At 32.5% G+C, this 27338-nt stretch overlaps 2 protein-coding genes and 2 long non-coding RNA genes across 6 annotated transcripts; 1 reads left to right on the top strand and 3 right to left on the bottom strand.

Moving 5' to 3' along the window:
• Nucleotides 1-13253: 13253 nt before the first annotated feature.
• On the bottom strand, nucleotides 13254-14431 carry LOC111631672. The gene is made up of 6 exons (XR_002757740.1): nucleotides 14013-14431; nucleotides 13904-13951; nucleotides 13727-13759; nucleotides 13577-13612; nucleotides 13452-13493; nucleotides 13254-13368 (listed from the first exon to the last, which is right to left on the bottom strand). It is a non-coding gene; the product is annotated as an uncharacterized LOC111631672 (long non-coding RNA).
• A 1227-nt stretch (nucleotides 14432-15658) lies between these two features.
• LOC111631693 (guanine nucleotide-binding protein-like 3 homolog) lies at nucleotides 15659-19065 on the top strand. The gene is made up of 5 exons (XM_023376001.1): nucleotides 15659-15728; nucleotides 15837-16201; nucleotides 16299-16352; nucleotides 17854-17976; nucleotides 18952-19065. The coding sequence occupies exons 1-5, from the start codon at nucleotides 15668-15670 to the stop codon at nucleotides 18991-18993; spliced, it is 645 nt and encodes a 214-aa protein (XP_023231769.1). The 5' UTR covers nucleotides 15659-15667; the 3' UTR covers nucleotides 18994-19065.
• A 3482-nt stretch (nucleotides 19066-22547) lies between these two features.
• LOC111631713 lies at nucleotides 22548-22845 on the bottom strand. Its single transcript, XR_002757753.1, has 3 exons — nucleotides 22764-22845; nucleotides 22644-22684; nucleotides 22548-22563 (listed from the first exon to the last, which is right to left on the bottom strand). It is a non-coding gene; the product is annotated as an uncharacterized LOC111631713 (long non-coding RNA).
• A 2632-nt stretch (nucleotides 22846-25477) lies between these two features.
• LOC111631627 lies at nucleotides 25478-26809 on the bottom strand. 3 transcript variants are annotated; one of them, XM_023375924.1, is made up of 8 exons: nucleotides 26776-26809; nucleotides 26551-26650; nucleotides 26417-26475; nucleotides 26268-26315; nucleotides 26082-26120; nucleotides 25970-26005; nucleotides 25841-25900; nucleotides 25478-25765 (listed from the first exon to the last, which is right to left on the bottom strand). In XM_023375924.1, exons 2-8 carry the CDS (start codon nucleotides 26621-26623, stop codon nucleotides 25724-25726), a joined length of 357 nt encoding a protein of 118 aa, XP_023231692.1. In that variant the 5' UTR covers nucleotides 26624-26650; nucleotides 26776-26809; the 3' UTR covers nucleotides 25478-25723. The 3 variants fall into 3 exon arrangements, with proteins under 3 accessions (XP_023231692.1, XP_023231701.1, XP_023231684.1); XM_023375933.1 differs by having other exon boundaries at nucleotides 26551-26647; nucleotides 26776-26797; XM_023375916.1 differs by lacking the exon at nucleotides 26776-26809 and having other exon boundaries at nucleotides 26551-26702.
• Nucleotides 26810-27338: the final 529 nt, after the last annotated feature.

Genomic DNA, 27338 nt, shown 5'->3' with positions numbered 1-27338 from the left:
CTATAATCGGTGCAGACTTTTTGGCCAACTTTGGACTCATTCTCGACATCAGAAACAGATTACTGGTTGACCCCCTGACTTCCCTTACTACACGAGGAAGATATTATACAGGACCACCTACTTCAGTCAAAACTATAATCAGCAATTCCCCAATGCAGGATATCCTCAAGGACTTTCCACATCTCACTCGTCCTCGACCGTTTTCAGATAAGGTCAGGCACAACACAGTGCATTATATCGAGACACACGGTCCACCCGTATTTGCTAAACCTCGTAGATTGCACCCGGCTCAACTGCAAGTAGCAAAGCAAGAATTCCAGCACATGATGGAGCTAGATATACAGTAGAGCATCGATTATCCGACCACGATTAACTGTACATCAGTTAACCGACCATTCTAGTCGGCAAATTCAAATGTCCGCTAGTGATGTGGCACTACAATATTTGGCTATGTCTTGGCTACTTTAATAGTATTTTTGTGTGTTTTAGCTGGCAACATGGCTCGACCATGAAAGGGAGCCAGTATTTAAACGAGGCTTAATTTTCTAATTTTTAACGATACAATAGCGACGATTATTATATTTTAAAAAAATTTTTGTTAGGCTTAACATCAATGAAAATTCAATGTGAAGTAGGTTAATAGCAATATACTAATATACTAATTACATGAAATAATACTAATATACTAAAATTTATTTTTTCATATTTTTTGGTTATCCATTTTTTCAGTTATCCGACCAACCCCAGTCGAGTCGGATAATCGATGCTCTACTGTATATATATACACACACACACACGCGTATTTAATGTATTTAATCATATGTTTACAACAACAAATATTTAAATTAGTGTTTTGGTATGATGAAATTATTTTTCCTTAAATTTACCCTATATGTGTAATAAATGCCAAGCAATACACACATTCTTAAGTTACAATGGTCTTCTGTGTTTCCAGTAAACAATAAAAAATTTTATTTTCTTTAAATTCTTTGGAAGTAAGCCTAATAAAATTTTAATTAGAATTACACATTTATATGTGTATATAGATTTAAAATTTCAAATCATTCCATGTTCAGATTGTTTACGGATTTAATTACGTTTTACTGTGCAAGTTATTTGATTATAGTCAGCCACCAAAGGGCACTCATGTAACGGTTATGTTCTGTAGGTCATTTCAAAATCAGATGACTGTTAGTTACTGGTTTTCTTTTCTTTGACCTGGCAGTCATTTTTAATAAAAAGGTATTCTGTTTAGCTATCTCTGCTAATTAAGTTGTGGAAAATGCCTAAAAAAATTTAGAATGTTCCTAAATTATATGATGGGCAGTGGCTTTAGGATTTATATTTCCATACTAATATCACAATGTAATTGAACAAACGTAATAAGCAGCTTCAAGAGGTGAAAACAAATTGATCACAGACTTATCAAAATATAGAAGCATTCATAGCAAAATTCAAACTTTGAAAGTCAGTTAAAATCAAAACCTACAATTCATTATCCAAAATTACATAAATTTAATAGTTACAAAAAGCACTTTTCTAAATATGCACAAGAAATTACTAATTTACTAAGTGAATTTCAAGAAAGATTTTCATATTTAAAAATTTACGAGAATATATTTAATATTTTCTTATGTCCATTTGACATTGTTGTCTTCATTTATCTTCGGAATTGAAATACCGTATTTTGATGAGTATAAATCGCTGTCAAGTATAAGACACATCCCTATTTTAAGACAAAATTAGAAAAAAAATTTTTTTAATGAGATTTCATTTTATTCGTTTTTTTATTCAAGAATATGACGGTTGGGTGAATCGATACCTTTATTAATTCATTAATTATTTAAACTGAAATAATCGTCATTTCTTAATGTAAACTCAGAGGTCATGCAATGACAGTCGACAGAACATGGCAGTGATGATTCGTATGTTGCTATTCTGATAATCTAGGTACACTAGCCATTCAGCTGAGGGACCATGTGCTCAACGAATCACTGCACAGGTTGGTTTATAGAGTAGACCACTACTGTGAATAATTTCACTGTAAAAATAGTTACCTGTCGAGTATAAGACACACCATGATTTATAGCCCCAAATAGTAGTAAAGAAAGAGTGACTTATACTCGTCAAAATACGGTATATGTTTGAGGCCAATAACAAAGTTCAGTTTTATACATAATACGTCTGTAATGATAAACCCTAGCTAAAAGAACACGATTAGCATTACAGCTGCAATGGGAATCGAATCATCTTTGTAAATTGTTTTCCCTCAAAATTGTAGATTGTTAAATGTAAAAGTTGTAATAGATTGACCAATAAAAATTTTTAAAATTACATTGTACATCATCAAAAATACCTGTTGATGTTAAAAAAAGTAAAAAAAATGAAAAACAAGTTTCACATTAAAATACATATGCAATTATACAGTGTTTTGTATCTTTTGTTGTAAATAGATGTGTGCAGCCCACAGCATATTTTTATTTTTGGACCCAGTAAACAATTTTGGTTGGACAACACTGGTCTAGAACAGTGTTCTGCAACCGATATGCCGTCACATGGTGAAAGGTGAGACGTGGACTTTTACATATTCTGTTAAAATTATATAAATAAAACTTGAAATTATCACAGTTGTTGTGTTTCTTAAGCTTGTAGTTCATTCTCTACAGCAGCACTGATGAAATATGATGATGATTGTTTCTTCTTTATTACAAGCCATGCATTTTTATGTATTCTAAGAAATTATAGTGGACCCGCCCTATAAAATGGTTTCATATAGTACAGATTCCTATATGACAGCGAAAAATTGTGATCGTATTCGTATAAACACACTAAAAAGGACTCATATAATTCAGTAAAACGTCATTGCCGACTCATGTCGCAACAGGATTGGTCGAATCTAGACAAATAGCAGATATTGCACAAACTGTTCAGTTTAAACGAGCAGTGGAACTACCAAAAACCATTTATAATTTAACAGCCATAAAAATTATATTTATAACTAGCTTACCCATCGCGCATTGCTGCGATCTCAGAAGAAAGGAAATTCAAGCAAACTCGTTATGATAAAATTCAATTTACATTTTATCATTTTTGTTGTAACTTATTATTATTGATTTTCATCGGGATAACATTTCAAAGTGTCGTTTCAATTCTATTTATTGGAGTGCTTGTGGATACACGATATTTTTTGTTTTTCTGTCTGGTGCGTACACGAATAAATCAGAAGGATTTCTGACGCGTGAGCCGGCCACATACAGTTCTCCATGCCAGAAGCACTGTTTCTCCAAATTTAGCCCATACACTTGCAGCGATTGTCAGAAGCGCGATATTTCCCAATTTTATATATATATTTTTTAATCCTTTATAATTTTAATTATTTAATTGCTCCTTCCTCTCTTCCTTGGCATGTTGTGAAATTTCTGATAGTTGGATAATAAACCGTTTTATTGTAATTTGTCTTTTTAAATTATTTTGAATTGATATTAAAATTTGAAAAGGGGGGATACCTAGATCGGTAAAATACGCGAATTTCTTCCTACAACTTCGGTTGTTGTTCGGGGTACAGTTAAGGTTTTAACGAAGTTCGAGCGAATACATAATTAGCAAAAAAAAGTTGAAATAAAGTGATTAAACAAAAATTATTACAAATATCGTAAATAACAAATGCATATGTAGAGATATTTTTTGAAAGGGGGAAATGGTCTTCACAATTTGAAATCGATCGAACACACTATTCGAATGCTCATGTAAACGCGTGCCGTCTATCGTAGGATAAATGTACTTTGCGGGAGTGTATTAAAAAATTAAAAAACTTTCCAAAGTTTCATGGCAATCGTACTATGCCACAAACCTTCGCAGGAATATATTAAACAACTTCCCAAAGTTTCATGGCAATCGGATAAACAGTGTGGTAATGCATGAAGGACAGACACACATACATTCATTTTTATATATATAGATAAAGATAATGATGTCTCCAAAGTTCAGCAAATTTTTCGCAGAAAAATAATTTATCAGGAAACATGCGCCCACCGTTCAATGCGCCGCTCCATGACGAAAACAAGCTTAAGCAATGGTGTTGAACGGTGCACACTCGGTAAGTAATCCTACAATTTTTTGTTTATAGCATAGTTTATACAGATTATTCCCAAAAAATTATAGGTGTTTTGGAAATGTTGAGTCAAATTAGTCTAGAATCGATTAATTTTATGAAAGAAAACCTTTCAAACAGCCGTAGTCCGTAAACTGCATACTGCCAGGCTGCGATTGGCTCATGTATTTAAGGATTCCTACAACGCGAAATTCGTATAACAAGGAATGTATCTACGCGTTATAGGGGGATCTACTGTACTGCCAGAGGTAAGATAAATATTTGAAATCCCAACATCATTCTTCTTCTATTTTTATATGGAGAGTCTAATGCAGGGGTGACCAACAGTTTTTGCCCCCGGGCCGAATTGGAAAGAAAACTTTTTCCACGGGCCAAACCGGAGGCTGCCCTAGAAAGATTTTGAGGTGATGCAAGTTCTCATTATGGTGTCACCCTGTAGAGACTGAATTGTACATAGAGATTACAGATACATTTTTCACATTATCATGCTTTATCAACACTACGTTGTGCTTACAAGATTTGTAATGGAGAGTTAACTCTAAACACACAGTGAGTTGTTGACCTTTTTTTTTAAGGCGTCAAAATTTTTCATTGAGCTAGTTGGACTTCATTACTTAATATTGAAACATTGATCATGGGCCACAACTTTATTAGACGGGCCGGATCTGCCCCGCGGGCCATATGTTGGCCATGCCTGGTCTAGCGCTAATTAGGCTCTTTCTCTGACAAGCAGTCACTCATTGGTCATGGGAAGCGTCCAGTTTGAGTGACATAAGTTTCCAGTTCTAACACAAAGTGACAGGGAGTGATGTTATTTGATGGCTCATATATAGATAGCAGCATACTAACTTTGTTCAAGTTGACATGCAATGCCTTGTCCAGATCGCGGCAGGCTGATGCGTAGTGAGGGCATTTTAGCCAGTAATAAACAGTCGTCTCCTTCTCCATGCAGTGAGGGCAGTTCGGTGTGTCGTGTAACCGTCGGGTGAATAAAAAGGCATTTAATGGAGCAGTCTCCGTTCGCAACCAGGCCAAAAAATTTTTATCCGCCGATTCAAGGTGTAGTGATAGTACCATGGGGCAAAAGGTAGGAGGGGGTCCCTGCCCTTACCCCTCAGTTCAGCTGACCAGGAGTTCGTCAAACATCCCATCATGTTGTGTCCTTTATTTAAAGCTTTGTTGATGATGAAAATTTAAATAAAATAAACAAAAGTGCTTTTTTAATGTAAAAATAATATTATAATGTTCTATTTATACATCAAGTTCTGGGCTAAGATGCCTGTCCAAAAAACTATAGGCACAATAACTACACTATCCATTCTCCATACACACTTAATTTAGCAAGAAAATTTTGAATACTTTACTTATTTTCTTCAGTATATTTTGTGCATTGTGAATGCTTAAGTGATTTTGCTTGTCTGTCAACATACAGTGTCTGGTGTCTGCACTAATGCAATTTTTTTGTCTGCAATTATGCTCGGTCATAGTACAGTATTCTGTGCATTTTGCATTCTGCACCCAAGAAACCTGCTGCATTGTGCATTGCAGCAGGTTTCTTGAATGTTTAGTATTGATAGTTCATATTTATGTGCAAACTATTTAGTTAGGTTGTCTGACAACAATGCTGTTCGTTCAGACGACGTTCTGTAATCGCTACGATTGTTGTGTACGAAAGGAAAAGAAGTGTACGATAAGTGTACGAAAGGAAAGAAAAAAAAGATGTATCCAAATAACATACCAGTTTCAGCAATAATTAAAAACAGAAACACGAAGTCACCAAAAAAGAGAAGTCGAGAGGATTATAGAAAAGCGAAAGAATTAGAGGAAGCAAGGAAAGCTGGTACTGCTCCAGCTGCTGTCGATGAAGAAGGAAGAGACATCAATCCTCATATTCCACAATATATAGCAACTGCTCCTTGGTACTTTGGTTCTTCCTGTCCCACTCTGAAACATCAGCGACTTCAGCCAGAAAGACAACAAAGTTATACCAAGATCAAAGAACATTTTGTTAGAGGACTAAAGGTTTGTCTAATATAGATATAGAAACTATTTGTATTTATTTACGATTTATTTTTTGCTTATATTTGGTTTTTTTAACCTCAATATGTAACTGGTTCAAACACTGTAATTTTCTAGGAATCACCATGTTTAAGGATTTTATAATTACTACCCAATCAACAGCTTTACCTAATCTAACAACTAATTTCAATATTATTTTCTTAATTGTTTTCACATTGTGTTTTTGCATGATGTTCCTGATATTTTCTGGTAATGTTAACATGGATAACGTAATTCCCTTTCTCATACATATTCTAAAGTACCATATGTCTGTCATTAATTAATTTAGCTGCAGTTGTTTTATATGGACTCTGTGGCAATATAGGCATAGTTATACTTACAAATTAGCTATGATTTATCCTTTGCTTCTGTTCTGTTTCTTGGGTAAAATAAAGTCGTTCACTGGCTAATAATTACGAAGTCTGTGGATATGATAATTCCTAGAAAATAACAGTGTTTGAAATGTTACATATTGACATATTTGTATTTGTTTTTGTAAAATTCAGTTTATATTCTGGATATTATGATTTTTTTAATTAAANTTTAAACATGAGAATCTTTTGCTGCACGGTATTCGCTATTCGAATGAAAGGTATCGATAAATTTGAAGCTTCTAGAACGAAGAATTAACAATCCTACACTTAAATTACGTAATTTATTATAGTTTTTACACGAAATTCATTCAGAAACAATAAATTATGAAGTGTACAGTACATAGGCGCTACGTGTGAGTCGGTTTGTTTTGGGCATTGTTACTATTGTATACATGTTGTATCCATCTCGCATTAAGTTATACATGTTCATAGCGCGTAAGAATTTCACAAAACAGATATTTTATTTAATTATATTAAATTTTTTACTTCGAAAATTGTGTTTATAAATGATTTTCTAAATAATATAACAATAAAAGAAACGAAATTAATTGTATCCTGTGTTAAGTACTCGTAGGTATAGGAGAGACGAGTGGAGAAAAGACGTTCACGAAATGTAAGAAGCGTGATTCTTGGTCACTTATTCAAATTATCAACCGGGTGTGGTCCTTTCTATCTACTGACATTTAATAGATTTAGGTGGTTCAGTGTGAAACACAATGAGCATGTCTGCACTCCGCCTGATTGTAAATAAATAATGCCCAAACACAGCATTGTGTGTCGCCATTTTCATTGTTCATGCACAACTGCACACCCCCACTACCCACCATATTGGTATTTATTATTGCTTACAGCTTTGTTTATGCCAGCAGCAAACAAGTGCCTCTACACAAATTCTCACTAGCCTAAACAGTCCAGCTTTTGTCAAAACTATCATCATCTAATGTTTTTGACCTACTCCAAAGATCATCAGGAATTTAGAATATCCTCTTAAGTTTTGTTTCAAATCGAATGGATTTTTTAATTTTTACTGTCATGAGCATTACCAAATTCTTCAACATGGAGCTTATGATGTGGTGTCAAAGCATGTTTGCCATTCTTTTGAGATTGTTTTTTTTTTCTTCTGTTATTAATGCAACTCCATTTCTTGTTTGCCTTGAAAATTTGAAGTGCCTCCATCTCTCTGATATGTTCCCCACTTAGATGTTTTTAACATGGAGGCTTGTTGAAATAGTGGGATGGAATCGTCCTGCTATTTCAACAACAATTCTTCTGATGCATATATTGAGGGGTGGCGGTGATTTTTTGTATCTGTACAAGTCATGGGAGTTAGCTGGAATGTAAATTGGCTCAAATTCAGGTTTGTGACAGACATTAGTTAGAATGTTACCTCCTTCTAAGAATATTGCAGATCTAGAAAATGTACCTCTCTTTCACTTGACTGGTCAAGTTGTAACGTGAGCCCATAAGGATTATCACTTATGCATCATACAAACTCCTCTACCTGTGATCCATTCTTCCATATAACAAGTATGTTGATATATCTCTTATATAGTATGAATTTCCTATTGGCCTTTGTTAGATGTTAATAACTAACCTGTTGGCCACATCTAATATATTAGATCACTGAAATATTGTTCTCGTATTCAATCTGGTTTTTGAGCCTAGCATAGCAGGTTTTGAGATGTACAGTAGATCCCCCTATAAGACGGTAGATACGTTCCGTTCTTTATGAATCAATTTTGTAGGAATCATAGTTTACGGACTACGGCTGTTTGAAAGGTTTTCTTTCATAAAATTAATCGATTCTAGACTAATTCGATTCAACATTTCCAAAATACGTATATTTTTTTGAAAATAATCCGTATAAACTACGTTATAAACAAAAAATTGTAGGATTGCTTACCGAGTGTGTACCGTTCGACTACGCCCGTTGCTAAAGCTTGGTTTCGTCGCGGAACAGCGCATCAAACCGCGGCCGCGATTTCTGATATTATTTTTCTGCGAAAACTTCGTTGACCTTTGGAGACATCCTTAATATAAATAATTTTTATGGCCGTTAAATAAGAAATGTTTCTTTCACAAGAAATGTATAAAATTACAGTACTGGACAGACGATAGGTCGCCTAACTCGCCGTAGCGTGACGCTAGACGGCGAAAAATATATATTTAATTATAATAAAGTTACAATAAATTAAGTTAATATATAATTATATATACAGTACCTAATTTATATATAATTAATATATAATTATATGTACAGTACCTAATTTATATATAATTATATGAACAGACGATACTAAACTCAATTTATCCGCCTAAACGTCCGTAGCGTGGCGCTACGGACGGCGGGAAAGTAGTTCGGCTGCCCGATGACGTTTTACGTATTATAGGAGTTATTTTTACCGTCGTTTACGGATACTGCCACAATTTTTATAGGAATCATAACTATAGGAAACGGTTTTATAGGGGGATCTACTGTATTTTTGGCATAAGAAATGCAATTCCTTACAACATTTACATTGTTTTTCTGTATTTGGTAGTTTATAACATTCTGCACCATTAACCTATCTACACCTGCATTAACATTTATATAAATTTAATTAGAGAATCATATAGAACTCTCATTTAATCCCTTTTCTTCCAGACTCAAAAATTTTACCAACACCACCCCATAGTAATATATACTCAAAAATAGTTAGTTAGGCATGTCTTTTCTTACCCTTAACAAAAACTCCCAAAATTATTTAAAAATGAACACAAATTGTAAGCAAAAAACAAACAAACAGTCTAATCAATTTAAAGTCTAAAATCGTGAAAGTGACAGTTAATAGAAATATAAATATTAACAACATTTACAAATAAATAAAGTATTTATAAGCAGTCTCTTAAAACGAATAAAAGCAATATCTGAGCGAAAACTAAGAAAATTTCACACATTAACATTTACAGCCTACTCTCTATACCCGAACCAAACTTACCCCTCGATGCACTCGAAGTGGCATAAATATTTATTACATCAGTATCGTACCATAGGAGCTACTGGCAGTACAAAGACCAGTACATCGAGTCTGGCGGCGTCCCACGAAACACAAGATCCCCACGGCGACACCACCGTAACGGAAAGCGCCACTCCGCCCACAGGCGGGCCTTCCGAGGAGACCTCCAGAGCCCGAAACAAACGCTTTCGCCCGTACTGCCAGAACGGCCAGAGGAAGCACTCCGGAGAGCTGCGCAACCCGGATAAGCCCAGCAATTAACCGGGATCCGGGCACAAACCGCAGACCCGTCAAAAGGGTAGGTGGTCGAGGCAGAGGTAAAAACGAAACCTCTCTTAAAGGAAACTCTAAAAATGCCAATTCCGGCCAAACCTTCGAGCCCACGCTTAGAAAAACCGGAAATTACGTACTCTTCCCGAAAAGAGGGTATCACTTCGTAAAGAATCGTTGGGAAAACCGTATTCTCTCCGTTCATTTCTTTAGTAAAAAGTCGAAAAGGGAAAGTACGAGAACGACGACGGTTAACTGTGGCCCAGTTAGTGCTCACAGAGCGGAAAGGCCGAAAATATAGCCTATATTTTAATTTCCTTTACGTCGTATACACGTTTCGATATATTACTATGTATTGCTACGGTATAATATGTCGTGCTTAGAAGCGGGCTGCTCTTTACGTCATTAAATACGTCATCATATCATTTTAACCGTACGAAACCGCCACAAAAATCGTCTGGCTAAACACTGTAATTCTATTAGGACACAGAGTATGGCGGCTAATATCGTTTTTTTCCCTCTTTCGTCTACATCAAAAATAACCAAGCTTAATTAAACTAACGCTTACCTTCCGTCCAGGTGAGATCATCTTCGTTTTTTTTTCCTCTGAACAAAATATCGCAGTCCAGACTCCTCGACCGCCGACATTTCTTCCCGCGCAAAGCCGTGTAGTACCGCAGAAAACGTCAAACTCCTTTAATAAACTTACGTTTATTTTTGCTTTTTTATTATTTAATTACGTAAATAATATAAAGAGCTATTTCGATAAATAATATTCTTATCTTGTTCGATAAAATTAGCTTTTTTTTATCATCGCCGCCTGGATATGTAAATTAGCCGCGGCCACGTGGTTTCTGTTTACATCGCGCCGTGTCACGTGCTCTGTCGCCGTTTCAAGTAGTTAAATTGTAGTAAAATCTTTAGACTTTCGTTCAAACTTTGTTTATTTTCGAGAGAAAAAATCTATCGTGTGTTGGATTCGATTCGTATTTTGTTTTTTGGAGATTTTTTTGAATTTTTCGTGTAATTCCTTTCGGATATACCCGTTCGCCTGGATTTATTGTAATAACTACCGAAAGTGGAATACATATTCTGTCTAAAGACTGTCGATGTATACAAACACTTCTGGACATGGGATATTTGGCCTATACGATGGCCCATGCCAGTGAAGCGGAAGCGCGTAGAACGGCTAATGGGAATTCGAGCACCTCCGGTCTGGAAGCGCGAGAGAAGGATTAAAATTAGAATAGAAGTTTTATAATAAAATTTTATTGCGCACTTTTCTGGTAGATGTTACAATATTGCCGCGTGTGTAACGCGGCAATATTGTAACTTCTACCAGAACCCAGGAGATTCTTTAGAACCTGTTAGAATCACACCATGTTAGAACCCAGGAGATTTTTTATACTTTAGACCAATGGTTTCCAAACTGTTTTTTGTCTGGCGGCACGCCGAAATCATTTAACAAAACTTCTGGCATTCCCATTATTATTATGCTGGGTTTAGTGAGTTATGCTCGGTTAACGCCGGTAACTACGTACTGTACAACTGTACTATGTCGAACCAGAGTCATCTCCTGGTTATGACATCTGTAGAGGAAAGAACGACAGGTACTGTACAATAAGCACCTTATCCATCCTCCGCAGAGGTAGGGAAGGATCTACATAGGGTCTAATAGGACTTAAGCCCTGGGACCCCAGTCTCAAGGTCCGACAAAAATTGAATTAGCATCATAAATGTTTAATACTTTTTCATTAACAATGAGCACTTATCATATAATAAAAGATAGTTAATATTAATAATATAATAATAATGATAATTAATACTATTATTTGTTTTATTGTAATGAATGTAACGTAATTGGTCGGGTCCCCAAGTTGCAATTTTTAAATCCACTCTCTCGAATTCGAATGCTATAAAGAGACTAATAATAATGACAATCCTGCCTTATAAGGCAATGTCAATTCTTAATCTAACAAAAAATGGGGCCCCATTCGACTTCAATAAGCCCTAGGCCCCAGAAAACTTACTTGTTAGAACCGCCCCGGCTCATATGCCTTATTTCCTGGGCGAGTTCTGTTTAGTGTTGGGCACAATCGGTTGTAAAAATCCGATTATTCGATTGTTTTTCTTTAGAATTTACTTTAGAGTTTTAATTTTAAGGCTTTTCGCGTTTATTTTAGAGTTTTTAAGCCAGAAAGCTCTTCGGTANAAATAATTAGAATATTTTTAAAATTTAATTCGATAAAGCACTTAAAATATAAATGGGTTTGGTGAAATTAATTAATATTTTTTTATATTTAAAACGGGATACAATTTTTTTTATTCCCGTAGCACGTCGAAGAACTCGACTGAAAGGTTTTGAATCACTTTTGTGTCTCGTTAGACGTAAATTCACTTTCCACTCAAACAAGGCGCATTACTTCTCTTTAATGAGAAGGAAAATACTCGGAGGAGTGTATCACTTTATGCATCATTAACATATGTGGTTTATTTCTTAGATTTTCCAGTTCAGGGGAGACCCTTAACACTACATAAAGTGTGATAGACAATTTTACTTGATTTAGTATAGTGAGAAATAGTATTTGGGATGAAATAGTTCCGTATTTTTGAGACGAGAAATTACATTTCTTAAGACACTCGCATTGGCTCTATATATTTTGGTAATTTATATAATATTTTGCACTATCAAGAATATGAATAAAGATTTATTGATGACCTACTACACCTGTCCTTTGTTTATATAAGTTTAAAATATCACTAGCATGTCTTCCTTTTAGTCTCCGTGTCATCACTAATCACTATCACTCTCAATATCTAATAATATTGTATGAATTCTTATCATCCTACATTTACCCATTTTATTTGTCAACCACTAACTCATCATCCTCAAATAACCTCTTAGTTATTATGTGCCTGTAAATATGTTGAATATCTTGTCTAAATAGTTGGAATTTCTTCTTTTTCCTCTAATTTGAAATCCAAGACCTAAATTTACTGACTTTTAATCCCCTCTCTCTAAAATAATTTCGAGTGTTTGCTGCTGATTCTTTCTATGCTCCAGCCAAACTTACGCCTAGACGCGATCGAAGCGCTCGAAGTGGCAGAAATATTTATTAAACCAGTATCGTAGCATTGGGGCTATTGGTAGCGCAAGGACCAGTATACAGTATATCGACTATACTAAAACAACACCAACTTTGTTTGTATATGGTAACGCGACTGCCGAGAGAGGAAGCCTCCCAGGAGGACTTTCTGTAAGAAACTGGCCTCCATTTAGGTGTTACAGACACGAATAAAATCCGAAAACTCCACGTGTCTCTATAAAAAATCAGTTTCTACTTAACATTTCGTGTCAATGAGTCAATCAATTAATCAAGTGAGTAAAGCTAATGAAAGTATTTACTATTGGATTAAATATAATATAAAAAGGAAAACACACTCTCCCTTAAGAATCTCCTTATTTTATTTCAAATTCTGAACAATTAATCAAATTTGAAAATACGTAATTGTACACACGAAACCAAACATATCAATCGTTATTATTATTTATAAAATCCTGTAAAGAAATATAAAGAGAACAATTAATTATATATATTGAAGTTTGTATTTTTAAAATTTAATAAAATAAATATTTATTACCATAACTATATTTTCACATTCTTTAGCATTGTTCTCCATTGCCTAAGGTTAAATTTAAAAAAGAAATATTTAAAAAGTCAGCGGTTATACTTTAATATCAAATTACATATTGACTAAGTTCTTACAGTTTCTACAAATTTTCCTAATTCTTTCCACATTTCCTAAATATGAAAACACTTTATATTATTTAAATAATTAATTTAATAACAATTTAAACGAAATAAAAACATCAAGCAAGGCAAATAAATAAATAAATAAAAATATTTTATGCTTACCCAACTCATAAAACCATGGTAATCATTGCATATCTGTTTAATTAAATCATAATAACGTATTATTTAATAATATAATAATTTATTGATTATCATTATTATATTATAAGATTATATTAACGATAGATCTTAGAATAAATATTTTAAGTATAGAAAATAAAAAAATAAAAAAATTTCTACCTGAGTTTCATTATCCGTTTGATAAAGGCATTCATATATACTTTTAAACTAAAATAATAAACCGTAAATAATGAATAATGAACACTTTTAAAAGATTTGATTAACTTACCTGGTTCTTCATATCGGGATGGCAATTCTCGTTTCCTTCGATAGCTAAATAAAATAATTCAAAAAATATTTAATATTGTATATACAGTACTTAACAATATAATATAAAATAAAGTAATAAAATACATACCCATAAAATAGACAAGGATAATGTATAAACAGAATAATGTCTTCATTTTCAACGAAATAAAACTTCTCGAACGAAGCAGCTGAATAAATAGCTCATATTTAAATTCTACATTCAATTTAATCGAATGTGATTTGTTCATTGTGTTTTATTTCCTGCTAAAAGAGGCGTGGAACCTGTCTTGAAACTTTAATGGTTATTTCTATATTATTACGATTAGATTGATCGTAGAGATGATTATAAATATATACGATCGGATTGGTCACTCAGATTTCTTTTACTAAGTTCGAAGTGTTTCTGTACAAAATAAAAAATATTAACCTATAGTCCTATACTATACATAAGTTTAGTTTTATAAAGGAAAACAAATATTAAGTGTTACACGACTTTAGTAAAAGTTAATTACGGGTAAGTAAACATTACTTAGGTATAGGAAAGTTATATGCTCATTGTGGTCACATAACAATTATTACTTTCCCAGCTGTTATAACAGAGATCCGTCAAAAAACTAGCACCTCCCCCTCCCCTAGATTTTAAGTTTTGGAGTTAGAACACATTGAAATGTCGAGAAATGCAAAAACTTCGGGAGTAATTTCTGTATGTATAGATATTAGTGTATGTGTAATGTGTAAGTGTGGCAGACACATTTTGTTCACCCTGTTTCAAGCTTAACACTTATTACTGTATGTATACAAAGTGACTCAGGAAATGGCTACACGTTTGATCTTATCGTGTACAGACATGATGACGCTATTTGATTTACCGGAACCGAAAAGTAACGTTTTGTGCGTGTGACGTAATAAACAGGAAGTATCTTTTACGTCACTGGATTGTAAACTAAGACCGAAGTGACATCCTAAACAGAGGCGGACTAAGGCTAAAGCGGGCCCTAGGCAACATTGTAATTCCGGGCCTATTTTTAAAATTAAAAAATTAAAAACCTAATTTTTGGAGCCCCAAAAATTACGGGCCCTAGGCACGTGCCTAGGTTGCCTAGGCCTTAGTCCGCCCCTGATCCTAAAGGGCCTATTGCTAGGTCGTGGGTTATATTATGACACCTATTGTGAGGGTCACGTTACCCATACGAGATGAAACCGATCTCGTATGGGGGTACTGAAGTAAAAAGACGGAGGAGGCAATAGTCGAGAGTTAGTCGGAAGATAAAGACTTTTTCTTAATGGAATGGCGGGAGATTTCGTGTAATCTCGAGATAGATAAGTAGAATGGTAACACTTCTATGTTGGTTAGGGGTTATTCAAAAAGTCACTGAAATCACCATTTATTATTCTTATACTTTTAATATATATATATACACATTATATATATATCTTGCATATTTTTATTAAACTTTTTCTCTAAATTAAAATTAAATTAAAGATGTCTAATTTCACTTTGATCACGCAAAGAAATGTCCATTATTATTTTAGAACACCTGACTATTGTTAAATAAGGAACAGGAATATACAGTATATTTGTTCATTTGTTTTTACTTTAATTTCTCGCATGAAGAAAGACTTACCGTAGTCACTATGAAAGATTATTACATTAAAAGCGTGGAAAATCTCGTTATTTTTCTATTTCTTCTCACTTGTAAGTTTAAACAATTAAATTAAGTTTTAGTGATATTTTAAACATAAATACTGAACGTTATTTATTAGAAATAATTCAATTTTAAATCTAATTTATTTATTTTCGTAGCCGTAGTTGTTTTCGGAGATTCCGAAGATACTCCAACAACTGAAGCGCCTGTTACAACTGCTACTGAAACCACGGTCGGATCAATGCCCGATGAAACTGTTGAAGTACATTCGACTTCAACTGCTACAGAATCCACTAATAATCCAACTGTTACTAGCACTGCTTCAATGCAACCACAAGCAACCCATAAAGATGATTCTGATGATGATGATGATGATCGTATTGGATCTATGTCCGATGAAGATGAAGCTGAAGACGAAGAAGGTATAGGTGACGAAGCTATACCAGAAGAAGAAATTGCTCTTGAAAAAGTAACAGAACCTGAAACAAATAATGCTAAATGTGGATATGATGCAGATATTACGGTAAGAGTTATTTGCAAAGGAAGATTTAATAAAATTTGTAATAATTCATTTCTGAAAAGATTATTGAGATTTTTACATTTATTATTTTATAACATAGATGAAAGTGATATGTTTAGAAATGTTGAAGCAATATTTGAATAAAAGCAGTTGGGTGAGTTATTCTCCATAACTGTTTCTATAATATTTTAAATCAGTGTTTCTCAACGGGGGCGATATCGCCCCCATGTGGGCGTTTTTCCATGTTGAGAGGGCGATTAGTAACAATTTATATTTTGGGGGCTAAAAACAATTTTCTGGGCGATAGAGTAAAACATTATATTAAGAATAATTGGATATTTTATTCGTTATATCGTACAATAATTAAACAAATAACATTATAATAGTCACTAGTCTATTCAATGCAGTACGAATTTGGCGTTAGTCTTGGTCCTCGGCATTGAAATTTTGAAGTAAAGGGAGCGATAATAGGTAACGGTTTTATTGAAGGGGGCGACGATTCGTTAGAGGTTAAGAAACACTGTTCTAAATCATATTCTTCATAATCAATTCTAGAATTACTAAACTTAAAACTAATATATAAATTTACATATAGATTTTGAAATAATAAATATTTTTAATGATTAAAATGCAGTTTTAAAAAATCTATTTATTTGTTTATTTGGATGTTTATTCGTTCGTTTGTGCTACCAATTGCTACGAAACTCGGTATTTACATTCAAATACTTCTAACTTAAATCATGTCATAAATATCACCCCCAAAACATCGTTTGAATTTCTATATATCAATTAATTGCTGTCTACATTCATTTGCCGGATTTTTACGAATCGTCATCTATTGGCAAAATTACTTAAGAAAATAATAAACTAAATATAATTTTTAAAAGGGATGTAATTTTAAAAAATATGTATTATATTTACTTAATTACTGCAACAGGTAGCACATAACACTTGCTTGCGTGGAATAAAAAGTCTATAAGTATTTAATTTTCCACATCTAGCCACTCAGGATTTTCATTTTTGAACGGTACTTTCTAAATTCTAATAAATGTCCTCCAGTAGCCGAGTGGATAAAACCACCGAACACTGGTAATTAGTTAGTCCTGGGTTCGAACCACGCGGATTTTTCTGGGTTTTCTTTGCTTTAGTAACACCTAAATAATCTCTAAACATTAATGTAGGTGCAACGATTTTAAGACACAAAGTAGATCTCGAAATATTTTTCTGTACCGATGTTCATTTTTCTTACTTATTATCACGGTGAGATTGCTTCAACAAAAGCTTCCTGTAGTTGTAGTCTGTATAACATGCCCTTTATATTTTATTGCTGAGCTTCACTTGTACATAAAAGCAATTGTTCTCGCGTTTTTACAAGATTTTTTTTTATTTAAACAATTCTTATGTGAAGTCTTTCGGACGTTAAGGTTAGCAACTTCGATCACATAAGGAGCCAACACGAATCACATTTCAAATGTCAATAGTAGATCAGTATTAAAAGCCAGCGAGGTTTATAGTTATTTATTGCAAATTAATTGATAATACAGATCAGAAGCTTATATTGGTTAATCTTTGTTGTTATTTTTTTCTGGGCAAGGCTGTCTTACCTGCTGGATATAAATATTTTTTGATTGTAATAAAATGAATAATTTTTTCAGGTAAAATACGAAGCTCGTCAAAAAGATAAACAGAAAGCGTTTGAAAAAATAAGTAATGCCATGTGCTATGAATCTTCGAAAAAACACTGGGCAAGAAATAGGTTGGATTACAATACATACAATGTAAGTTTTGATCAAGAGCACCCACAGGGAGGAGCCATCGAGTGCAGTTGCCCTTCCGAAATTGTTTTACTCTTTGCCTTTATTATTTTTTTCAGTAAAATTTTAATAAGCAAACGTATTTTATAAGAATAAAGTCTTTCCATTGAAGGAATGCAGTCTGCAAGCGACTCGATTGTTCCTCTAGCTCAAATTAAGGCTCTATGCCAAAAATGTATTTGGAAGATTCCGTGAAAATAATTCATGATAATGTAAGTAAAAACAAACATATTTAAAATAATAATCATCATTTTATTATATTACATATTTAAATACTGTATGCTTTTTTTTCAATTGTCGTGATAAGTTCCTGCGTTGAATATTCAATTTTTGCAAGAGTTTTTTCAACGGTGAATTAGAGCGTTGGTAATTTTTGTTATAAATGCTTCATTACAACGTTGTGAGCATTCGTAAGGCTTATAACCTTATAAGTATGTGCGAATTCTTTCGTTATGAGCTTACAAGGTTTAAAGGTAACCAATTGGGGGACACTTTTGCTTATTACAAAGCAAATAAGTTGTAGCAAAAGATTAATGTTACTTTTTCAAAGATGGCAAACGAGAAGAAGACACGATTTCACTTTTACTTCCCTTCAAGTTATGACCATAGGGTCGTCCCTGCAGATAAAGATTCAAAAGTCCTGTTAGCATTCGATACCTTAGCGTATTGCATTATTCGGCTTGCTTTATTATTAAATTAATAACGTTGTACGCTTTGTTTTAAATAAATAATAATGAAAATAACGTATAATGTTGAAGTTCCAAGTACCGGAATTTTCGAAATAATGTATGGCAAGTTGGCAACTCACTCGGTGCAAATCCCGTGGGCGCTCTTGTTATTTTAATTCTGTTAGTACAGATGATAATTTACTAACTATTAAAATAATTACATAAATTGTGTCTTATTAAGTCTAACATTTAAAACAATCTTTTATTTCAGTTTATCTCCGGATACTTTAAAAAATTTTGTAAATGTTTATAAAATTAGTCAATAATGATGCATTTAACTTGGACAAATTAAATTTGACAGTCGGACAGATTCCATTTAATCTCGGTATAAATTTTTAATTAATAATATTTTATTTGTTAAAATCAATTCTACGGTGTAATTAATAAATTAATAAATTATTTAATGTGTAACGTGTAGTAATTCTATTAAATTGTCGTGTAATAAAACAAAGAAGTGGTTATAGAGTCACGTTTTATAATACTTTCGGCTGTTATATACAGCAAAGGGATAGAATGGCGATCGATCAGAAAATAACTATTGGATTTAGGGATCTTTGATCGCTTTTTTTTCTGAATATATGGAATGTTTGTTTTTTTGTGTGTGGGGGGAGGCACGATTCTGTTTACCCAGTTTGAAATAAATTTTGCTGGCAAAAGTTCGAGAGAGTGGGCGAATTGGGAGGTCGTGTTTCATATTTAGAGTGTAAATTTGTGGGCAGTACAGTTTAAAAGGTTATCCAGACATCCAAATAATCACACACAACGATCTGGTTGTTCTGTTAAATTCTTCGACAATTCGTTGATCGCGATTATCCACCATTAAAATAACTTGAATTCATTTCTAATTACTCAACACCATGTAAAAGAATAAACAATGAACAACATAAATCCTGTGGTTCTAGTATTATGGGTCATCCGTATTTACTTTTAAGGAATTTTATGTATTGGTGAAGCATTGTCTAAAACATCGTTCGCCAACCGGTGGTCCGTGCATCACTGATGGTCCGCGAGAAATTTTGGTGTTAGTTGGAAAACTTTGGATGTTGATTAATTCAAGGTTACACGAAGTGTTACGAAAGAAATGCAAAATGCTTGGTTGCTTTTTCTTACACATTAGGGATTTGTTTAAAAAATTCACGATAATGATTCAAAATTGTCAGTTCGGTGGTTTGTGAGATTAGAAAGGTTGGCCACCGCTGGTCTAAAACACTAATAGAATAATGATGTTCATTTTTCAGCGTAGAATGGAGAAAGAAAACTTAGATAGACAAAAGTTATATATTTAAATCACATTAAATTTATTGGTCTTTCAACGGTTAGATGTTGAAAGACCAATAAATTTAAATTTAAATTTAAATTTAAAAACACCAAGATTTTACCTATATATTGAGACTGGATTTTCCTACATCGTGTGTAGAATATTCTTACAAGAGTAGTTTCTTCCGAGACCTCGAAGGCCGTGAAGTCCGACTTGAGCAACATCGAGTAAGAATGGCTTTGCCAAGATTTTAGCAATTCTTCTTGAATTTCTTGAAATCTCTACTCTTCTCAATTCTTCAATCTCTACTTCTCTTAAAAAAGTATCCCGTCATGCTTCACGGGAGAACTTTTAGTAATTTATATAATGATTAAATTGACAGTATTTAAATAACATTGTGTAAAAAAAGAAACTAACAAAATAATAAATAACAATACGAAAATCATCGATAACAACAAAAAATGGTTAAGTTGCTAGAGGCTATATAAGAAGAAAGGACCAGTAACATAAGCAAAATGTACAGTGTACACGAACGAAGTCCACTAGTAGAGCCACTGCGTGCTTAGTAAAGTAAGCACGCAATGGCACTTCACAGCTTTAGTCAGGGAAGCCAAAATCTCTAGGTGAAAAAGAATTTGATTGATGGAATAAAACAATGCAACACTTGGGCGCAGATTACCCAAATGTTTCACTGTTCAAATGCAAGTGAAAAAGTACAAAAAGATGTTAATTCCGGGGAGGACTTTCTATGGGAAACTGGCTTCTTTGTAGGTGTAACAAACGTAAAGAAACACCCGAAAAACTCCACTTGGCCAGCCTGTTAGCGATTCGCAAATTCACGACCAACTACCAGTGTACAGTGGTTTTATCAACTCGGCCACTGGTAAGAAAAACTTCACCAACATCAAATTACGTTCAACTGATCATCACCCCTTAGATAAACTGATGATAGAGAAACTTCTTATAAAGTTCTTAACGATTTTACTCACTGAAAGCTCAAATGTTTGTTCACGGTGATAAATGATTCTGCATTTCTACTTAGGCCGGACGTCAAAGAACAATAAAGACGAGGTCCACGCCCAGCTACCGAACATAATTAAATAATTTTGATATCGCGTAACTCATAAAAAGCATTTATTTATTTTTTTGAGATTTGAAATGTTTCCGTTACCGAAATAAGCGCCTGATTTTGACTACTTTACGCCTCCACGTGTGTATAAAAATATGTTTCTATTCAACGTTTCGTGTCAATGAGTCAATCAATTAATCAAGTGAGTAAAGCTAATGAAGGTATTTTCTATTGGATTAAATATAATATAAAAAGGAAAACACACTCTCCCTTAAGAATCTCCTTATTTTATTTCAAATTTTGAACAAATAATCAAATTTGAAAACACGTAATTGTACACACGAAACCAAACATATCAATCATCATTATTATTTATAAAATCCTGTAAAAATATAAAGAGAACAATTAATTAATTATATATATTCAAGTTTTTACTTCCAAAATTTAATAAAATAAACATATATTTACCATAATTACTTTTTCACATTCTTTAGCATTGTCGTCCATTGCCTAAGGTTAAATTTAAAAAAGAAATATTTAAAAAGTCAGCGCTTGATACTTTAATATGAAATTACAAATTGACTAAATTCTTACGGTTTCTATATATTTTCGTAATTTTCCCTTTATTGTCTAAATAAAAAAAACACTTTATATTATTTAAATAATTAATTTAATAACAATTTAAACGAATTTAAAGCATCGAGAAGTGTGAAGTTGTTTAAAAAAAATATAAATTACAAAATAAAAAATTATTTTATGCTTACCCTATTCATAGAACCACTGCGATAAGTACACATCTGTATAAATTTTCAATATTAATTATAATTTAATTTAATTTAATATTTTAATATATTTCATCCTTAATTATCTATTTTAAAATGCAATCACTAAAAAATTCCAGAAAGCACTTGCTTAACTTTCCCGGCAACATTTAAACAAGGTCTTAACTTAAACATAACGTCGAGACACCAACGTTCCCTATGAAGCCGCCATTTTGGATCAGCAGTTCCAAGGTTACGGTATAGATTTCATGCTATAAACTGCACTTTCCTTCGAGTTCCAGCCACGGAATTCCTTTTATAATTTTAAATATATATATTTTTTCATTTAGAGGTTACTCTGACACATAATTAAAGGCTTTAACAAAGTAGGTTTACATTTTTTGGAATAAGCTAGCAGAATTGTTTACATTAATGACCTAAGGCACGTATTACGTGAATCACACATTACGTGCCTTTCGTATTTAAAAAGCATTATAGACTACCAGAAAGGAATTAAGCATGTACTAAGCTATATTAAATGAGCGCTGGTGTTTATGCTTTATACAACTAATACTTCGATCTCCCCTACATTATTATACTCAAATCTTCTGATGTGCCGAAGACTATTATAAACTTCGTTCTTAAGAAGCATAGACCATAATTTTAATATTATAAAAATAATAATACCTGATTTACATTATCCGTTTGATGAAGACATAAATAAATACTTTTAAACTAAAAGAAAAAAAAAGTTAAATCATAAATAATTAACAATTTTCCCGTTTAGTAGACTATATAAAATTTGATTAACTTACTATCATTATATCAGGACAATTATCCTCTTTTCCTTCCATAACTAAAAAATAATTTTAAAAAATATTTAATACCGTATATACAGTACTTAACAATGTAACTATGATAATAATGTACAGTACCTATAAAATATACAACGAAAATGTATGAACAGAAGATCGACTTCATATTCTCTGATAATAAGTTAAATATGGCTTCTCCAACGATACAGCTAAGTTTCAGCTGAATAAATATTTCGTATTTGACTTCTACAGTACATTTAATTTAATCGAAGGTGATTTGTTAATTGTGTTTTATTTTCTGCTAAAAGAAGCGTGAAACCTGTATTAAAATTTTAATATTTATTTTTATATTAAAGTCGACCCCCCTATAACACTGTCGATAATTCCGTTTTATATGAATTCCGTGTTGTACGAGTCACTTAGATTTTACAAATACGTGTGCCGAGCTGTGAACGGCTCGCGTATTTGTAAAATCTAAGTGACTCGTACAACACGGAATTCATAATCTACAGTGTTATAGGGGGTCTACTTTTCACACAAATTAATATTTTGTCAATCATTTTAATAAATTAACGAATATTTTATTTCTCCTTAAATTAAAACTGTATTAAACTGATTATAGAATTTCAGTTAAAATATTTTTTATGATTTTGTATAAATTATTTGTATACAATTGATATTTTTGTCAATTAATTCTTAAATAGAAACAAATACACCACATCAAAATAGTAAAGTTTTATTTAAATAAAATAAATTTATAATTTTCAAATATTTAAATTGAATGACAATTAAAAATTAATTTCTTACAATTTTAAATGCAAGAAATTCAAATTTTGAATTTTATTTCGGTAATAACTCCATTAATATCTAATATGACAGCAACTAAAAGTGTATTTATGATATTTTAAATCACACAATACGGTTTCAGTTATTTTCCGTGTTTTTTTGATGATTTCCGTTGAATTTTTTTCTTTGACGGTTTTCCTCGAATTGTTTTCTTTATAATTTTTTTGGCTTTTTTCATTAGCTTTTTTTCTATAGATTTGGGCTTTTTATATAATTTTTTATTCTTATACTTTGCTTGTTCTAATTGTTTCGCAGGAAATGATATACTTTCGATGACTTCTTCGCTGCTTTCTTCGCTCGAATCTTTTACTATCTTTATACTTATTTTCGATGGGTTTTTAGGTTTGGTAGGCTTTCTATTAATGCTATTAATCTTCTTTGTACTATTTTCTTCCTCTAAAACGTGTGAACATATGGCGAAATATTCGATTATATTTTTAATGCTTTCGTTACATATAACGGAATTGTCGGTATCATTACACATCATAAAATACTCAGTTCTGTTGTATATTGTACCGTTACACGTAATTAAATAGTCAGTTCCATTTGACGTATTGACATCCACAAAGATTTTCCAGCAGCTAACTAGAATAGGAAAAAAACAAGAAAACATTTAATTTGTTTTTATAATTATTACCCGTTTTGAAAAACATAAAGGAAACAGAATTAATTGTCTATTACAAGGGGAACAGAATCATTCAGTTTGGTTTGTTTATTTACTAAGTTACGGCAAGGCAATGTGGGCGATCCGCTTAGGGGATACACTTCCTCGGGAGGTGTTTTTAAGAGTAACTGGCCCCTATTCGGGAGTTACAGACGTGGAGAAAATCTAAAAATCCACGCGGCTAGCCCTTCCTAGCGAGGCGCGAACCCACGACCGAACTACCAGTGTTCGGGGAACGGACCGCTTGGCCACTGGTAGGTCGTTAATCAGTTTGGAAAATAAATTAGTATTTTATTTATGCAAACTAATATAAATTTTAAATAGCATATATAAAACTTCAGGAAAATATATAAATAAAAATGCATATTTGTTTAGAAAATATTTTAAATAATGACTTACGGGAGGAGAACAGAATTAATTCAATTAATTTCATCATATTATATTTATACTTCGTAACTTCTTCGAATCAACTGTAAATTGTTCGTCTTCGGGGAGATTATTTATTATACCTTTTATTGGCAGAGCGAAGCAGGTGTAAAGATCAGGAAGAGGAAGTCTCTTACTAAAGTAAACGTGGGAATTTCATTAAGTTTTTACAACGTAAGAATTGAATTTTTACGTGATATCACGATTTATTTCGAAATTAAATAAATGCTATTACAGAATTTATAGAATATAATAAAGGGAAAGTATGGTTATCTGTCAAATTCTTACCCCCTCCCATACTTTTCCTCCATTTCTCGACGTTTTGACCCTCTGCCAGCACAAAAATGTAAAAACCCTCATTGCAAAATTCCGTATATCGGCATCTATTTTGCATTAAATCTTATAACTTAATTAAATCTTAACTGTACTGAGGTGAAAGAGTGATGTGCCAGAGGGGGTCGCGAGATACCTGAAAGCTTAGGCGAACGGCCATGAGTTAACAACACACGCTTTCATATTTCAAATATTTCCTATAAAATTTACTACTGTAATGCCATTTCAGTCATTTAGTTTTCATGATTATTGTCGTAGTTCGATCAACTTGCCTTTTGTTTTTGTTAGTTACGACAACGTAACACTTGGGCGATCTGTCTAGGGAAGAAATTGTTTAATGTATCGAAGACAGGTTGTAAAAAAACAGGTCTTCAATATACATTCTACGGTTGTAGAGATCAAATTAAATTCTCCGATGGGCATTTCATCCAGATATTTGGAAGGCCAGGGCCTTCAGTATACTAGCCACCCCATTGCCGTCGCCCAAAAGTGATAATCTACGACGGGCACGAAAAATCGGGTTTGGTCACGATTTCCGGCCGCTAAGAGCTATTATTAAAACAAAAAATGACAAAAAAAATAGACGTGAAAACACACGAAATTTTCGTTTTTATTTTTCTACATTTTTGTTTTGGGCTCACGACTCAACGTGAAGTAGCATACATAAACCGCCGATTTTAGTAAAAAAGCCAGAAATTTATATACAAAAACACTAGGGGAAAAATATCCATTCATGTATAACTTCAATATAGAAAAAATTAAAAATTTAAAATAAATTTTTCACAACGAAGAGTTAATTTTTCTTCAGAATTTAACATAGAACGGTATCTGTTAATCTAACATTGCAGCTCCTCTGAAAAGGAATGAAAAATACGTATAAAATGTTAGCTTAGCAAAAAAATAAAGTAACAGTATTTAATTTACTTACTTCGATCGTATCGTACCAATCAGAACACTTTGGATTATTCCTCCACCATTGCGCCACTTTCTGTATAAAAGCAAAATGTATTACATTCGAATATTGAAAAGACAAACTAAGATACTATTGTACACTTACACTATTGACTTCTCGTTGCATTAGAGTAGTTATTATCTGTAATATTATTCATAAAATATTGGGAAAAAAGGTTTCATAAATACTAAAAAGATAAAAAAGAGAGAGAACTTACAAGTCTGTGCAATGGGAAAATAGGAGCTCTCGAACAAGCCTTCAGGAAAAAAAAATTGTTTTATGTCGAATAGGATAAGTCTTGTATGCAAGATATATTCCGAACGATTATTTTTTAAATATATTTTTTACAACAGAAAAACTTGAATTTTAGGTTAAAAAAATTAATAAAGATTTGACTACTTACAGTTCTATTTTTGTATCTCCGATAGACATTTTCAAATAAGGAGTCTATCTAAAATTTAATACAAACATACGTATAAATAGATTTATACAATACTTTTTGAATAATTTACAGAAAAGATATTTAATAATATTTAGCATTTTATGACTTACAGTTTCTTCTCTTTCTGGATAACCACTTCCACTAAAATCCCCTTCAATTTCTATACAATCTGTTAGAACATATTAATTTTTTCATTAATATAATTTAATAATTAAAAACTATATAAGAAAAATTCCGTACTCACTTATATTTGATGTAATTATTAAAGTTATTAAAAGAATAATCCCAAACATTCCTACCAGGCTGATGATATTCATACCGTATTATCTCGATTTGATACGCTACTGGGAATAAAGGAAGTATTAAAAAGTGAAGCTCCTATTATTTTCTGTTACTGTTGAACTCTATTTACATAAAAATAAAAGCTTTTCCTTCAAAAAAATAATAAAAAAAACTATGTCAATGTTACCTGAACAAATAAATTATATTAAAACCCGTTAAATTCGAGGGTGTGATAGTAAATTTATATTTAAATCATTAAATTAAATTGTTCTTTATTTAAAAAAACACACACATATTTATGCAAATTTAAATATTTTCTATTGTTTTAATAGTTTATAAATTAAGATAATTCAATATAAATTTGTTAATAATTTTGTATAGATTATAGAGGAAAATTTCGTAAACATTAATATACTAGAAAGAAATTTTCCTTTATCCAAATAATTAAATATTTTCTAATTAATTATACGTTTATCCCATGTTGACTTTACTCTTACGCAATTACCATTGAGATTTTTACTTTCCCTGCTTATGTATAACAGAGGAAAAGTATGGCGATCGGACAAAAAAATGACCCCCCTCCCCCGAAGATTTTTACATTTTTGGACTCCGGACCTTGAAACGTCGAGAAATGCCAAAAATGTCAGGGGGTTTCTTCTGTATGTAAGGATGTGTGTGGTGGGGGCACGATTTCGTTCACCCTGTTTAAAGCTTACTAACTCCTGTGATTTTTGTCGAAATTTTTTGAAA

Source organism: Centruroides sculpturatus, unplaced genomic scaffold, assembly GCF_000671375.1.
Source record: "Centruroides sculpturatus isolate CEXI.00-Female unplaced genomic scaffold, Cexi_2.0 scaffold72, whole genome shotgun sequence".
Lineage (NCBI taxonomy): Eukaryota > Metazoa > Arthropoda > Arachnida > Scorpiones > Buthidae > Centruroides > Centruroides sculpturatus.
Note: the sequence above shows the minus strand (reverse complement) of the source record. Positions and strands in the feature narration are given on the sequence as shown.

Coding starts and splice junctions, on each gene's coding strand:
- LOC111631693 (XM_023376001.1), top strand. CDS start 15,668: ATGAAAGATTATTACATTAAAAGCGTGGAAAATCTCGTTATTTTTCTA. Junction 15,729..15,836: donor TTTTCTATTTCTTCTCACTT/GTAAGTTTAAAC, acceptor TTATTTTCGTAG/CCGTAGTTGTTTTCGGAGAT. Junction 16,353..17,853: donor ATTTGAATAAAAGCAGTTGG/GTGAGTTATTCT, acceptor TAATTTTTTCAG/GTAAAATACGAAGCTCGTCA.
- LOC111631627 (XM_023375924.1), bottom strand. CDS start 26,623: ATGAATATCATCAGCCTGGTAGGAATGTTTGGGATTATTCTTTTAATA. Junction 26,316..26,416: donor ATCCAGAAAGAGAAGAAACT/GTAAGTCATAAA, acceptor ATTAAATTTTAG/ATAGACTCCTTATTTGAAAA. Junction 25,766..25,840: donor ATTGGTACGATACGATCGAA/GTAAGTAAATTA, acceptor ATTCCTTTTCAG/AGGAGCTGCAATGTTAGATT.